Source organism: Hemibagrus wyckioides, linkage group LG17 (assembly GCF_019097595.1).
Source record: "Hemibagrus wyckioides isolate EC202008001 linkage group LG17, SWU_Hwy_1.0, whole genome shotgun sequence".
In the NCBI taxonomy this organism is placed as follows: domain Eukaryota; kingdom Metazoa; phylum Chordata; class Actinopteri; order Siluriformes; family Bagridae; genus Hemibagrus; species Hemibagrus wyckioides.
In genome coordinates this window covers 25,378,205-25,394,602 of record NC_080726.1, presented here as the reverse complement: position 1 = coordinate 25,394,602, position 16,398 = coordinate 25,378,205, and the positions used below count along the sequence as shown (strand labels likewise).

At 34.9% G+C, this 16,398-nt stretch overlaps 1 protein-coding gene across 7 annotated transcripts in view; it reads right to left on the bottom strand.

The window, feature by feature from the left end:
- Positions 1-85: 85 nt before the first annotated feature.
- The window catches only part of LOC131367872 (cGMP-dependent 3',5'-cyclic phosphodiesterase), a 221,786-nt gene continuing 205,473 nt past the window's right edge, over positions 86-16,398 (bottom strand). For all 7 annotated transcript variants that reach the window (XM_058413479.1, XM_058413485.1, XM_058413482.1 and 4 more), the window contains 5 exons: positions 5,898-5,997; positions 5,221-5,333; positions 4,819-4,857; positions 4,459-4,565; positions 86-3,069 (listed from right to left, as the gene is read on the bottom strand). In XM_058413479.1, the coding sequence (XP_058269462.1) occupies positions 2,835-3,069; positions 4,459-4,565; positions 4,819-4,857; positions 5,221-5,333; positions 5,898-5,997 (594 nt within the window). In that variant the 3' untranslated portion in view covers positions 86-2,834. The remainder of the gene's footprint in view (positions 3,070-4,458; positions 4,566-4,818; positions 4,858-5,220; positions 5,334-5,897; positions 5,998-16,398) is intronic.

Sequence of the window (16,398 nt, the reverse complement as noted above, 5' to 3'; positions counted from 1 at the left end):
AATCATTTCAAATAAAGTATTTATTTTGTCTTAAAATCGCTTTCTTTCTACTACTTTATATGATTTGAATGAAAACACATTTGAGTCATTTTTAGGACATTTATTTGGGAAAAATTCACTGCAGTTTTTATATTCATATATTTATGATAACTGTAACTGGCCTTTTCTCTGTTTCAGAGAGACAGTCTAAGCTGTACATTATGTACACAGTGTTCACTCGAGGCCACGACCAGCAAAGCACTTCAGTACAGAACAGGAATAAAACAATCACCAGTGCCACAGTAATCCCACAACATCCCATAATCCAGCAGTGACACGGGGTTTTTTTTTGTTTTTGTTTTTTTGGGACTAACTGGAGGTGAAGTGTGGAACAAAAAGTGTGGGGTTTTTTTAACCCAAGCTAAAGGTGAAGCTAGTTTTACAATTTCTTGAAACATGATTTTTTTTTTTTTTTTTTTTGTTAAATCGTGAGCAGCCCTAACATCACACTTCTATTATAAATGTCATTTTATACCTTTTAAATCTGAATTCTGCAGAAATGTTGAGAAGGCCACTAAATCTAAGAAAAACCACTGACAGTGAAGAAAGACCACCAATACTGTCGTTACATACGCTCTGTTTAAATAGATAAAATAACTCGCTTTTTTAAACATCTGTTAATTACACAGAATAGAGAAACATTTCTTTAAATTCATATGTACAGTAAAGTTTCTTATTTTTCAGAGTGACAGGGTTGGCACAAGAGAAACGTTCATGTGTTAGTGAGGAAGAAAACAAAAACAAACAGAAGGAAAAATTCATTTCCACCTACAGATACGAAGAAATACCAGAAACATGTCGAGTAAAAGTATGTCATAAAAAAGAATAATTTAAAAACATTCTTTACATGTGGCAGGAGGACATATTGCACACCAGAGCTGAAGCTAAAAAAATAAAAATAAAAAGCTGCACGGTCCTGTGTGGGATAAACTACAGCATGAAAATATGTAAGAAATGTCATAAAATAAAATCAGACCAGTAAAACAATACAAATTCAAGTCAGTGTTTCCATCAGTGTTTAACAGAGAGAGCTGGATTTTGAAATAAAACTCAATATGAACTCCTTTTATGGATTTTTCTGATGTTTTAATAAGTCTGGCTCGTGCATGGTGGTGTAGAGAGATGGATTTATGCGACTGGTTTTTGTGGTTTCAGTAGTAAATCACGTCCGGAACGCTGAGGTGGCAGCCATGTTGACGGAGGTGAGAAAGTCTTGGCACCCTTTAATTATCTTTAATCTAATAATTCTATAACTCAATTATCTGAACAATGATACAATGAACAATGAGCTCACTAGAGTTTCATGACTTTTTTTCTGAACTTTTTTTTTTTCAGATTTCAGAATTCATTTTGATTTGATCCTTTTTTCTTTCTTTCTTTTTTTTGTTTTTAAATATTTTTTATAAAGGAGAGTAAGATGACAGTTTACCCAAAACCAGTCAATATAATCACTCTGTCTTTATGAAATCCTCGATCAGGGACGTATTCCTGTCTCACTCACGGTGTTCCCAGGAAACATCAAACTCTTATGACACTGGACTCCTACCTGGCCTTGGGCCTTTAGACTTACACACCCGTGTTAACACGCCTGCACACACTCAGCTGTATAGCTTTAAAACTGTGAGTATATATACAGTGTTTAACTCTACTGAAAAAGGCAACACATATGTGATAAGGCAAATCCATATTTATACGTAATTCTGTTTTCCGCCTGAGAAATAAACCTCTTCACGTGCCTCAGAGGGCGACGTAGCCCTTAATATTCCTCTGATAACGTTATGTACAAGAAGTCAGAACTCCGCTGGTGCGACATTCCCAGAAGTCAGGAGATTTGTACTGAAGTGGCCTTAAATTCACCAGACACAGTTTAACTCGCAGTCTTTGGGTCAAATCGTGATGATAAACGCTGAACTACACAAGTTAAGTCATGTTAAATTTTTCGTCTCATAAACAAAGCTGTTCCAGCAGGAGCTTGGGGTGGGAATTCTAGACAGGAAAAATGAGGGCGGAGTTTTCAGCTTACCTGAAAACTGAGGCTGAGAAACTGAGTCACGTGACAGGATGAGGGATTGAGGCCAACCTTTTTAGCAGCCTTTTAGAGGAGAAAGATTTGACCATCTGGGACAAAATTCATGACAGTCAGCTTGGTTAAGTGACTGGTGTGAATGCTTTAGTAACACTCGTGTGTCTGTGTGTGTTGACGTTCACTAAATTCTCACCTCATCTCGAGTGTTCTCTCGTCATGTGAAGTCACATTCATGAGGATGGAAAAAGGGAAGTAAAGGATGGTTAAAGGATCTAATGGTTTGATTGTCTTTACAGTTAAACTAAGACGAATCCTGTGTGTAAAATTAAAGAGCTAGCTTGCGAAGATGACATTTCTACAGCGATGCTTACTCAAAGAAACGTCCTGTAAACTTTCAGAAACTAAAATTCACTTCTATACATCTGGATGGCGTTTAGAATGTTTACAGCAGGACAGAAAATATATATAAAATCAAACACTCAGGCTTTGTTCAGCTATCAAAACATTAAGTAAATAATTAAAGGACATATCTCTGAAATATTCGACAAGAAAACATGAGGCTCTGCCCCCAGCCCCACGCCTAGTGAAGTGTTCTGCTTGCGCAAATGGTTCGAATGGCAGGAAATGACATCATTATCTGCAGCATATCAGCTCCATCAGCAAAACTCCAGTGTCTCGACAGTCATCTGACCACATCCCAATCCACCACGCCGTCCTCTCGTAGACGGGGCAAAGGTGTAAAGTCTGTCTGTTTCAGGCCAGAAACATTTCACTGGTCCGTCTTGCTGCACTCGTCGTCCAGGCAGCCGTTAATGCGGTGACCGTCGTCCCCGAATGCCCCCTGGGCCTGCATCAGCTCATATTCCTCGTCCAGGAAGTCCAGTGAGTTGTTGCTGGGTAAACCGCGGATGGTGAACTTGTGTGAAACTTTGGTCCACTGCTCGCGGTTTGCTGCCACGCGCTCGTAGAGTTCTGACGAACGTGGGAAAACCTCATGCAGCAGCCTGTCAAAGAGAAAGAGCTTATTCATACCAGAGCCAAGCAATTTCACACAAAGTTACTCTCTAAAACTGCTGGCACCCTTGAGTGAAAAAATGTCAAGGAAAAATGTCTTTTAGTCCCTTCGTTTAATATCATGCTAAAATTTGGAGAGAAATCTCTTCTTTTAGATCAGGGTTTTAGAACAGAGACAGAAGAACTGTAGCAGGTTCTACTGAGGGTCTATGTTATTTAGATCAGGGGTGTCCAATCTTATCCAGAAAGGGCCGGTGTGGGTGCAGGTTTTCATTCCAACCAAGCAGAAGCTACACCTGATTCCAACTGGCTAATCAGTAGATCTTGGCTTTCAGTAGACTCAGGTGTGGCTTCTGCTCAGCTGGAATGAAAACCTGCATCCACACCGGCCCTTTCTGGATAAGATTGGACACCCCTGATTTAGAACATGGAAAAAAATATATTAAACACATAAACTTAGATAAACATATCATTTTTGAACACTACATTGGATCAGAAGGTGCTTGAGGAACATGTAAGGCCATCTGTCAAAAAATTGAAGCTTGCAACACGACAATGACTAAAACATCCCAGTAAATCCAGCACGGACTGGCTGAAAAGTAAAACCTGGAGAATTCTGGAATGACCGAGTCAAAGTCCAGATCTTAATCCTATTGAGATCCTGTGGGGTGATCTGAAACGGACTGTGTGTGCAGGAAACCCCTCAAACATCACACAGCTGACAGAGTTCTGCATTGAGGAGTGGGGGAAACATTCTTCCAGTCCAGGTCAGAAACTGGTAGATGGCTACAAGAAACGTCTCACTGGGGTTATTTCAGCCAATGAGGGAAACACTAGCTATTAGGGCAGAGGGTGTCCTACTTTTTCCTCAGGTGAAATACTCATTTTTGTTTTTCTTTTGTTTAATAAGTGAAAACAAAGTGATATTTTGTTGTTTACATGCAGTTACATCACTTTCATCTACAGGTACAAATTAAAATAAGATCAGAAAGTGACGTGTTGATATTTCTTAATAAAGAACTGAAGATTCAACAGGGTGTCCTAATTTTTTCACATGACTGTAGTGTATGTAGAAAGTAGAAATATTTATATCTCTCATACATAAATGTATGATGTAAACATGGTAAAAAAAAACAAATATGTAGAATATTGTATTGTCTATCTGCACTGTATCTTGCACTGTTTGCACACTATACACTTTATGTGGCTAGGTTAACTCTCTTTTTAGCTCTGTGTTGTTTATGTAGCACCATGGTCCTGAAGAAATGTAGTTTCATGTCACTGTGTGTCTGAATTGACAATAAAAGCTTCTTGTCTTGACTTAAACCCTTATCCTGGAGCCCTGAGCTGATTATTTATGAGTTTTATGTTTAACTCACTTGTAGATGGGCATTGCAATGTGTTCCATAAAGCTGATCTGTAACTCGGGAATGTACGCCTTCTCCCTGTCCATCATCTCACTGGGCCTGTTCCCCATCGCCTTCTCCTACACACACACACACACACACACACACACATACACACACATACACACACAGGTTTATAACAATAGATGATTAAAACAATAGTAGTGTCTCTCTCTCTCACACACATTTATAACACAAGATTACAATCACAATAGTAACAACCCAATACAAATTATGTGCTATGTGGCTTTTTTTAAATCAAATATTCATCTCTCTTTCTCTCTCTCTCTCTCCCCCTCACACACACACACACACACACACACTCCCACATACCAGATCACCCTGAGAGAAAAACTCTTTGTAGATCAGCTCCTGGGGGACAGAAAGAGAATGAGAAAAACAAAATGATAACTGACTTTTTGACTGAAAATAACTAAACATCAAGATATTTATGGTTCTGTACTTAAACACAGTATGTGTCTGAATAAAACAATAACATTAAAGTTACAGTGCAGAACATCAGAACATCTGCTTTAATCCCTCTGAGTGTGTGAACCTGATCAGATTAACAGTAGAAGATATAAAAGACCGATTTGCTGAATCTAACACCAGTACGGAGCTGAGCAGGTGAAATCCAACTAAGCAGTGATGACCCGACTGTAAATATATATATATATATACAGTTTCATTTCAAGTGAAGAGGTGAGTATAAAAAGTTAAAGGTTATCCCCTCACAGCAATCTTCCTGGTGGTCTTCCAGTCCTTGGTCTGATCCGAGAGGTCACAAGAGGTCATCAGTAGGCACAACAGCAGGCTGTGGTGGGTCTGGCTCTTCGGGTTATACCCAGCTACAACACATCATCATCATCATCATCCACCTGCATTTCTTGCCCAGTTGCTCTTTATTTTGCTCTAAAACTTTGAAATATATAAATCTGTTTGCTTTCTTTAAATATCACTAAGCTTTAAAACCACACCTCTAGCACAAAATCACACTTATATCACAGATACAATGAAACATAAATATAATTTTAAGAAATAAATACAATCAGGTCCATTTAATCATTTAAATCAAAATCAAAATCAAAATCATTTACAATTTAAACTCCAATCTTTCCCATTCATTCACTTGTTTCTGGTATCTGCCAGATACTTATCCTGAGTATGGGATTAGTGTCGTGTTTAATCGCAAGTATCTTTTATAAAAAGTTGCTAAAGAAGTCAATAAAAATAATTTATTCTAATGTCTTAGTTGAAATTATTTGAACACAGAAATAACACTGAATATTCGCCCTATTGTTATTCTGCTGTCTGTTTTTCCCCCCAAAAGTGTGTGACTGTCGTCATGGTGACACGGAACATGCAGCATTTATCCCGGATAAAAATCTCATTTGTTTTAAAGTGTGTTTTACCTTCTGCCATCTTCTGCAGGTCTTTGAAGATACGCAGGTGATGAGCCAAATCAGTGGCCAGAATAATCTCTCTCATCAGGTCCAGCATCCTCTGGTAGTCCTGACAACCGCAACACACATCAACATCAACTATCAACATCACTACCATCAACATCACTACCATCAACATCACTAACATCAACTATCAACATCACTAACATCAACTATCAACATCACTAACATCAACATCACTAACATCAACTATCAACATCACTAACATCAACATCACTAACATCAACTATCATCACTAACATCAACATCACTAACATCAACTATCATCACTAACATCAACATCACTACCATCAACATCACTAACATCAACTATCAACATCACTAACATCAACTATCAACATCACTAACATCAACATCACTAACATCAACTATCAACATCACTAACATCAACTATCAACATCACTAACATCAACATCACTAACATCAACTATCATCACTAACATCAACATCACTAACATCAACATCACTAACATCAACATCACTAACATCAACATCACTAACATCAACATCACTAACATCAACATCACTAACATCAACTATCATCATCACTAACATCAACTATCATCATCACTAACATCAACTATCATCATCACTAACATCAACTATCATCATCACTAACATCAACTATCATCATCACTAACATCAACTATCAACATCACTAACATCAACTATCAACATCACTACCATCAACATCACTAACATCAACATCACTAACATCAACATCACTAACATCAACTATCATCATCACTAACATCAACATCACTAACATCAACATCACTAACATCAACTATCAACATCACTACCATCAACATCACTAACATCAACATCACTAACATCAACTATCAACATCACTACCATCAACTATCAACATCACTAACATCAACTATCATCATCACTACCATCAACTATCAACATCACTACCATCAACATCACTAACATCAACTATCAACATCACTAACATCAACATCACTACCATCAACATCACTAACATCAACTATCAACATCACTACCATCAACATCACTAACATCAACTATCAACATCACTAACATCAACTATCAACATCACTAACATCAACATCACTAACATCAACTATCATCACTAACATCAACATCACTAACATCAACTATCATCACTAACATCAACATCACTAACATCAACTATCATCACTAACATCAACATCACTAACATCATCACTAACATCAACATCACTAACATCAACTATCAACATCACTAACATCAACATCACTAACATCAACTATCAACATCACTAACATCAACATCACTAACATCAACATCACTAACATCAACATCACTAACATCAACTATCATCACTAACATCAACATCACTAACATCATCACTAACATCAACATCACTAACATCAACATCACTAACATCAACTATCAACATCACTAACATCAACATCACTAACATCAACTATCAACATCACTAACATCAACATCACTAACATCAACTATCAACATCACTAACATCAACATCACTAACATCAACTATCATCACTAACATCAACATCACTAACATCAACTATCAACATCACTAACATCAACATCACTAACATCAACATCACTAACATCAACTATCATCATCACTAACATCAACATCACTAACATCAACTATCATCATCACTAACATCAACATCACTAACATCAACTATCATCATCACTAACATCAACATCACTAACATCAACATCACTAACATCAACATCACTAACATCAACTATCATCACTAACATCAACATCACTAACATCAACTATCAACATCACTAACATCAACATCACTAACATCAACATCACTAACATCAACATCACTAACATCAACTATCAACATCACTAACATCAACATCACTAACATCAACATCACTAACATCAACTATCATCATCACTAACATCAACATCACTAACATCAACTATCATCATCACTAACATCAACATCACTAACATCAACATCACTAACATCAACTATCATCATCACTAACATCAACATCACTAACATCAACATCACTAACATCAACATCACTAACATCAACTATCAACATCACTACCATCAACATCACTAACATCAACTATCAACATCACTAACATCAACTATCAACATCACTAACATCAACATCACTAACATCAACTATCATCACTAACATCAACATCACTAACATCAACTATCAACATCACTAACATCAACTATCATCACTAACATCAACTATCAACATCACTAACATCAACATCACTACCATCAACATCACTAACATCAACATCACTAACATCAACTATCAACATCACTAACATCAACATCACTAACATCAACTATCAACATCACTAACATCAACATCACTAACATCAACTATCAACATCACTAACATCAACATCACTAACATCAACTATCATCACTAACATCAACATCACTAACATCAACTATCATCACTAACATCAACTATCAACATCACTAACATCAACATCACTAACATCAACTATCATCACTAACATCAACATCACTAACATCAACTATCATCACTAACATCAACTATCAACATCACTAACATCAACATCACTACCATCAACATCACTAACATCAACATCACTAACATCAACTATCAACATCACTACCATCAACATCACTAACATCAACTATCAACATCACTAACATCAACTATCAACATCACTAACATCAACATCACTAACATCAACTATCATCACTAACATCAACATCACTAACATCAACTATCAACATCACTAACATCAACTATCATCACTAACATCAACTATCAACATCACTAACATCAACATCACTAACATCAACATCACTAACATCAACTATCAACATCACTAACATCAACATCACTAACATCAACATCACTAACATCAACATCACTACCATCAACATCACTAACATCAACTATCAACATCACTACCATCAACATCACTAACATCAACTATCAACATCACTAACATCAACTATCAACATCACTAACATCAACATCACTAACATCAACTATCATCACTAACATCAACATCACTAACATCAACTATCATCACTAACATCAACATCACTAACATCAACTATCATCACTAACATCAACATCACTAACATCATCACTAACATCAACATCACTAACATCAACATCACTAACATCAACTATCATCATCACTAACATCAACATCACTAACATCAACATCACTAACATCAACATCACTAACATCAACATCACTAACATCAACTATCAACATCACTAACATCAACATCACTAACATCAACATCACTAACATCAACATCACTAACATCAACTATCATCATCACTAACATCAACATCACTAACATCAACATCACTAACATCAACATCACTAACATCAACTATCAACATCACTAACATCAACATCACTAACATCAACATCACTAACATCAACTATCAACATCACTAACATCAACATCACTAACATCAACATCACTAACATCAACATCACTAACATCAACATCACTAACATCAACTATCATCATCACTAACATCAACATCACTAACATCAACATCACTAACATCAACATCACTAACATCAACATCACTAACATCAACTATCAACATCACTAACATCAACATCACTAACATCAACTATCAACATCACTAACATCAACATCACTAACATCAACTATCAACATCACTAACATCAACTATCAACATCACTAACATCAACATCACTAACATCAACTATCAACATCACTAACATCAACATCACTAACATCAACATCACTAACATCAACATCACTAACATCAACTATCATCATCACTAACATCAACATCACTAACATCAACATCACTAACATCAACATCACTAACATCAACTATCAACATCACTAACATCAACATCACTAACATCAACTATCAACATCACTAACATCAACATCACTAACATCAACTATCAACATCACTAACATCAACATCACTAACATCAACTATCAACATCACTAACATCAACTATCAACATCACTAACATCAACATCACTAACATCAACTATCAACATCACTAACATCAACATCACTAACATCAACATCACTAACATCAACATCACTAACATCAACTATCATCATCACTAACATCAACATCACTAACATCAACATCACTAACATCAACATCACTAACATCAACTATCAACATCACTAACATCAACATCACTAACATCAACATCACTAACATCAACTATCAACATCACTAACATCAACATCACTAACATCAACATCACTAACATCAACATCACTAACATCAACTATCAACATCACTAACATCAACATCACTAACATCAACATCACTAACATCAACTATCAACATCACTAACATCAACATCACTAACATCAACATCACTAACATCAACATCACTAACATCAACATCACTAACATCAACTATCAACATCACTAACATCAACATCACTAACATCAACATCACTAACATCAACATCACTAACATCAACATCACTAACATCAACTATCATCATCACTAACATCAACATCACTAACATCAACATCACTAACATCAACATCACTAACATCAACTATCAACATCACTAACATCAACATCACTAACATCAACATCACTAACATCAACTATCAACATCACTAACATCAACATCACTAACATCAACATCACTAACATCAACATCACTAACATCAACATCACTAACATCAACTATCATCATCACTAACATCAACATCACTAACATCAACATCACTAACATCAACATCACTAACATCAACTATCAACATCACTAACATCAACATCACTAACATCAACTATCAACATCACTAACATCAACATCACTAACATCAACATCACTAACATCAACTATCAACATCACTAACATCAACATCACTAACATCAACTATCATCACTAACATCATCACTAACATCAACTATCAACATCACTAACATCAACATCACTAACATCAACTATCATCACTAACATCAACATCACTAACATCAACTATCATCACTAACATCAACATCACTAACATCAACTATCATCACTAACATCAACATCACTAACATCAACTATCATCACTAACATCAACTATCATCACTAACATCAACATCACTAACATCAACTATCATCACTAACATCAACTATCAACATCACTAACATCAACATCACTAACATCAACTATCAACATCACCAACATCAACTATCAACATCACTAACATCAACATCACTAACATCAACTATCAACATCACTAACATCAACATCACTAACATCAACATCACTAACATCAACATCACTAACATCAACTATCATCATCACTAACATCAACATCACTAACATCAACATCACTAACATCAACATCACTAACATCAACTATCATCATCACTAACATCAACATCACTAACATCAACATCACTAACATCAACTATCATCATCACTAACATCAACATCACTAACATCAACTATCAACATCACTAACATCAACATCACTAACATCAACATCACTAACATCAACTATCAACATCACTAACATCAACATCACTAACATCAACATCACTAACATCAACATCACTAACATCAACTATCAACATCACTAACATCAACATCACTAACATCAACATCACTAACATCAACTATCAACATCACTAACATCAACATCACTAACATCAACATCACTAACATCAACATCACTAACATCAACTATCAACATCACTAACATCAACATCACTAACATCAACTATCAACATCACTAACATCAACATCACTAACATCAACATCACTAACATCAACATCACTAACATCATCACTAACATCAACATCACTAACATCAACTATCAACATCACTAACATCAACATCACTAACATCATCACTAACATCAACATCACTAACATCAACTATCATCATCACTAACATCAACATCACTAACATCAACTATCATCATCACTAACATCAACATCACTAACATCAACATCACTAACATCAACTATCAACATCACTAACATCAACATCACTAACATCATCACTAACATCAACATCACTAACATCAACTATCAACATCACTAACATCAACATCACTAACATCATCACTAACATCAACATCACTAACATCAACTATCATCATCACTAACATCAACATCACTAACATCAACTATCATCATCACTAACATCAACATCACTAACATCAACATCACTAACATCAACTATCATCATCACTAACATCAACATCACTAACATCAACTATCATCATCACTAACATCAACATCACTAACATCAACTATCATCATCACTAACATCAACATCACTAACATCAACATCACTAACATCAACTATCATCATCACTAACATCAACATCACTAACATCAACATCACTAACATCAACTATCATCATCACTAACATCAACATCACTAACATCAACATCACTAACATCAACATCACTAACATCAACTATCAACATCACTAACATCAACATCACTAACATCAACATCACTAACATCAACTATCATCATCACTAACATCAACATCACTAACATCAACATCACTAACATCAACATCACTAACATCAACTATCAACATCACTAACATCAACATCACTAACATCAACATCACTAACATCAACTATCAACATCACTAACATCAACATCACTAACATCAACATCACTAACATCAACATCACTAACATCAACTATCAACATCACTAACATCAACATCACTAACATCAACATCACTAACATCAACATCACTAACATCAACTATCATCATCACTAACATCAACATCACTAACATCAACATCACTAACATCAACATCACTAACATCAACATCACTAACATCAACTATCATCATCACTAACATCAACATCACTAACATCAACATCACTAACATCAACATCACTAACATCAACTATCATCATCACTAACATCAACATCACTAACATCAACTATCAACATCACTAACATCAACATCACTAACATCAACATCACTAACATCAACTATCAACATCACTAACATCAACATCACTAACATCAACATCACTAACATCAACATCACTAACATCAACTATCAACATCACTAACATCAACATCACTAACATCAAACATCACTAACATCAACTATCAACATCACTAACATCAACATCACTAACATCAACATCACTAACATCAACTATCAACATCACTAACATCAACATCACTAACATCAACTATCAACATCACTAACATCAACATCACTAACATCAACATCACTAACATCAACATCACTAACATCATCACTAACATCAACATCACTAACATCAACTATCAACATCACTAACATCAACATCACTAACATCAACTATCATCATCACTAACATCAACATCACTAACATCAACTATCATCATCACTAACATCAACATCACTAACATCAACATCACTAACATCAACTATCATCATCACTAACATCAACATCACTAACATCAACTATCATCATCACTAACATCAACATCACTAACATCAACTATCATCATCACTAACATCAACATCACTAACATCAACATCACTAACATCAACTATCATCATCACTAACATCAACATCACTAACATCAACATCACTAACATCAACTATCATCATCACTAACATCAACATCACTAACATCAACATCACTAACATCAACTATCAACATCACTAACATCAACATCACTAACATCAACTATCATCATCACTAACATCAACATCACTAACATCAACTATCATCATCACTAACATCAACATCACTAACATCAACATCACTAACATCAACTATCATCATCACTAACATCAACATCACTAACATCAACATCACTAACATCAACTATCAACATCACTAACATCAACATCACTAACATCAACATCACTAACATCAACTATCAACATCACTAACATCAACATCACTAACATCAACATCACTAACATCAACATCACTAACATCAACTATCAACATCACTAACATCAACATCACTAACATCAACTATCAACATCACTAACATCAACATCACTAACATCAACATCACTAACATCAACTATCAACATCACTAACATCAACATCACTAACATCAACATCACTAACATCAACTATCAACATCACTAACATCAACATCACTAACATCAACTATCAACATCACTAACATCAACATCACTAACATCAACATCACTAACATCAACTATCAACATCACTAACATCAACATCACTAACATCAACATCACTAACATCAACTATCATCATCACTAACATCAACATCACTAACATCAACTATCAACATCACTAACATCAACATCACTAACATCAACTATCAACATCACTAACATCAACATCACTAACATCAACATCACTAACATCAACATCACTAACATCAACTATCAACATCACTAACATCAACATCACTAACATCAACATCACTAACATCAACATCACTAACATCAACTATCAACATCACTAACATCAACATCACTAACATCAACTATCAACATCACTAACATCAACATCACTAACATCAACTATCATCATCACTAACATCAACATCACTAACATCAACATCACTAACATCAACATCACTAACATCAACTATCAACATCACTAACATCAACATCACTAACATCAACATCACTAACATCAACTATCAACATCACTAACATCAACATCACTAACATCAACATCACTAACATCAACATCACTAACATCAACTATCAACATCACTAACATCAACATCACTAACATCAACATCACTAACATCAACTATCAACATCACTAACATCAACATCACTAACATCAACTATCAACATCACTAACATCAACATCACTAACATCAACATCACTAACATCAACATCACTAACATCAACTATCATCATCACTAACATCAACATCACTAACATCAACTATCATCATCACTAACATCAACATCACTAACATCAACATCACTAACATCAACTATCATCATCACTAACATCAACATCACTAACATCAACATCACTAACATCAACTATCAACATCACTAACATCAACATCACTAACATCAACTATCATCATCACTAACATCAACATCACTAACATCAACTATCATCATCACTAACATCAACATCACTAACATCAACATCACTAACATCAACTATCAACATCACTAACATCAACATCACTAACATCAACATCACTAACATCAACTATCAACATCACTAACATCAACATCACTAACATCAACTATCAACATCACTAACATCAACATCACTAACATCAACATCACTAACATCAACATCACTAACATCAACTATCATCATCACTAACATCAACATCACTAACATCAACTATCATCATCACTAACATCAACATCACTAACATCAACATCACTAACATCAACTATCAACATCACTAACATCAACATCACTAACATCAACATCACTAACATCAACTATCAACATCACTAACATCAACATCACTAACATCAACATCACTAACATCAACTATCAACATCACTAACATCAACATCACTAACATCAACTATCAACATCACTAACATCAACATCACTAACATCAACATCACTAACATCAACTATCAACATCACTAACATCAACATCACTAACATCAACATCACTAACATCAACTATCAACATCACTAACATCAACATCACTAACATCAACTATCAACATCACTAACATCAACATCACTAACATCAACATCACTAACATCAACATCACTAACATCAACTATCATCATCACTAACATCAACATCACTAACATCAACTATCATCATCACTAACATCATCATCACTAACATCAACATCACTAACATCAACTATCATCATCACTAACATCAACATCACTAACATCAACTATCATCATCACTAACATCAACATCACTAACATCAACATCACTAACATCAACATCACTAACATCAACATCACTAACATCACTAACATCAACATCACTAACATCAACATCACTAACATCAACATCACTAACATCAACTATCAACATCACTAACATCAACATCACTAACATCAACATCACTAACATCAACTATCAACATCACTAACATCAACATCACTAACATCAACATCACTAACATCAACATCACTAACATCAACTATCAACATCACTAACATCAACATCACTAACATCAACATCACTAACATCAACATCACTAACATCAACATCACTAACATCAACTATCAACATCACTAACATCAACATCACTAACATCAACTATCAACATCACTAACATCAACATCACTAACATCAACATCACTAACATCAACATCACTAACATCAACTATCATCATCACTAACATCAACATCACTAACATCAACATCACTAACATCAACATCACTAACATCAACTATCAACATCACTAACATCAACATCACTAACATCAACATCACTAACATCAACATCACTAACATCAACTATCAACATCACTAACATCAACATCACTAACATCAACTATCAACATCACTAACAT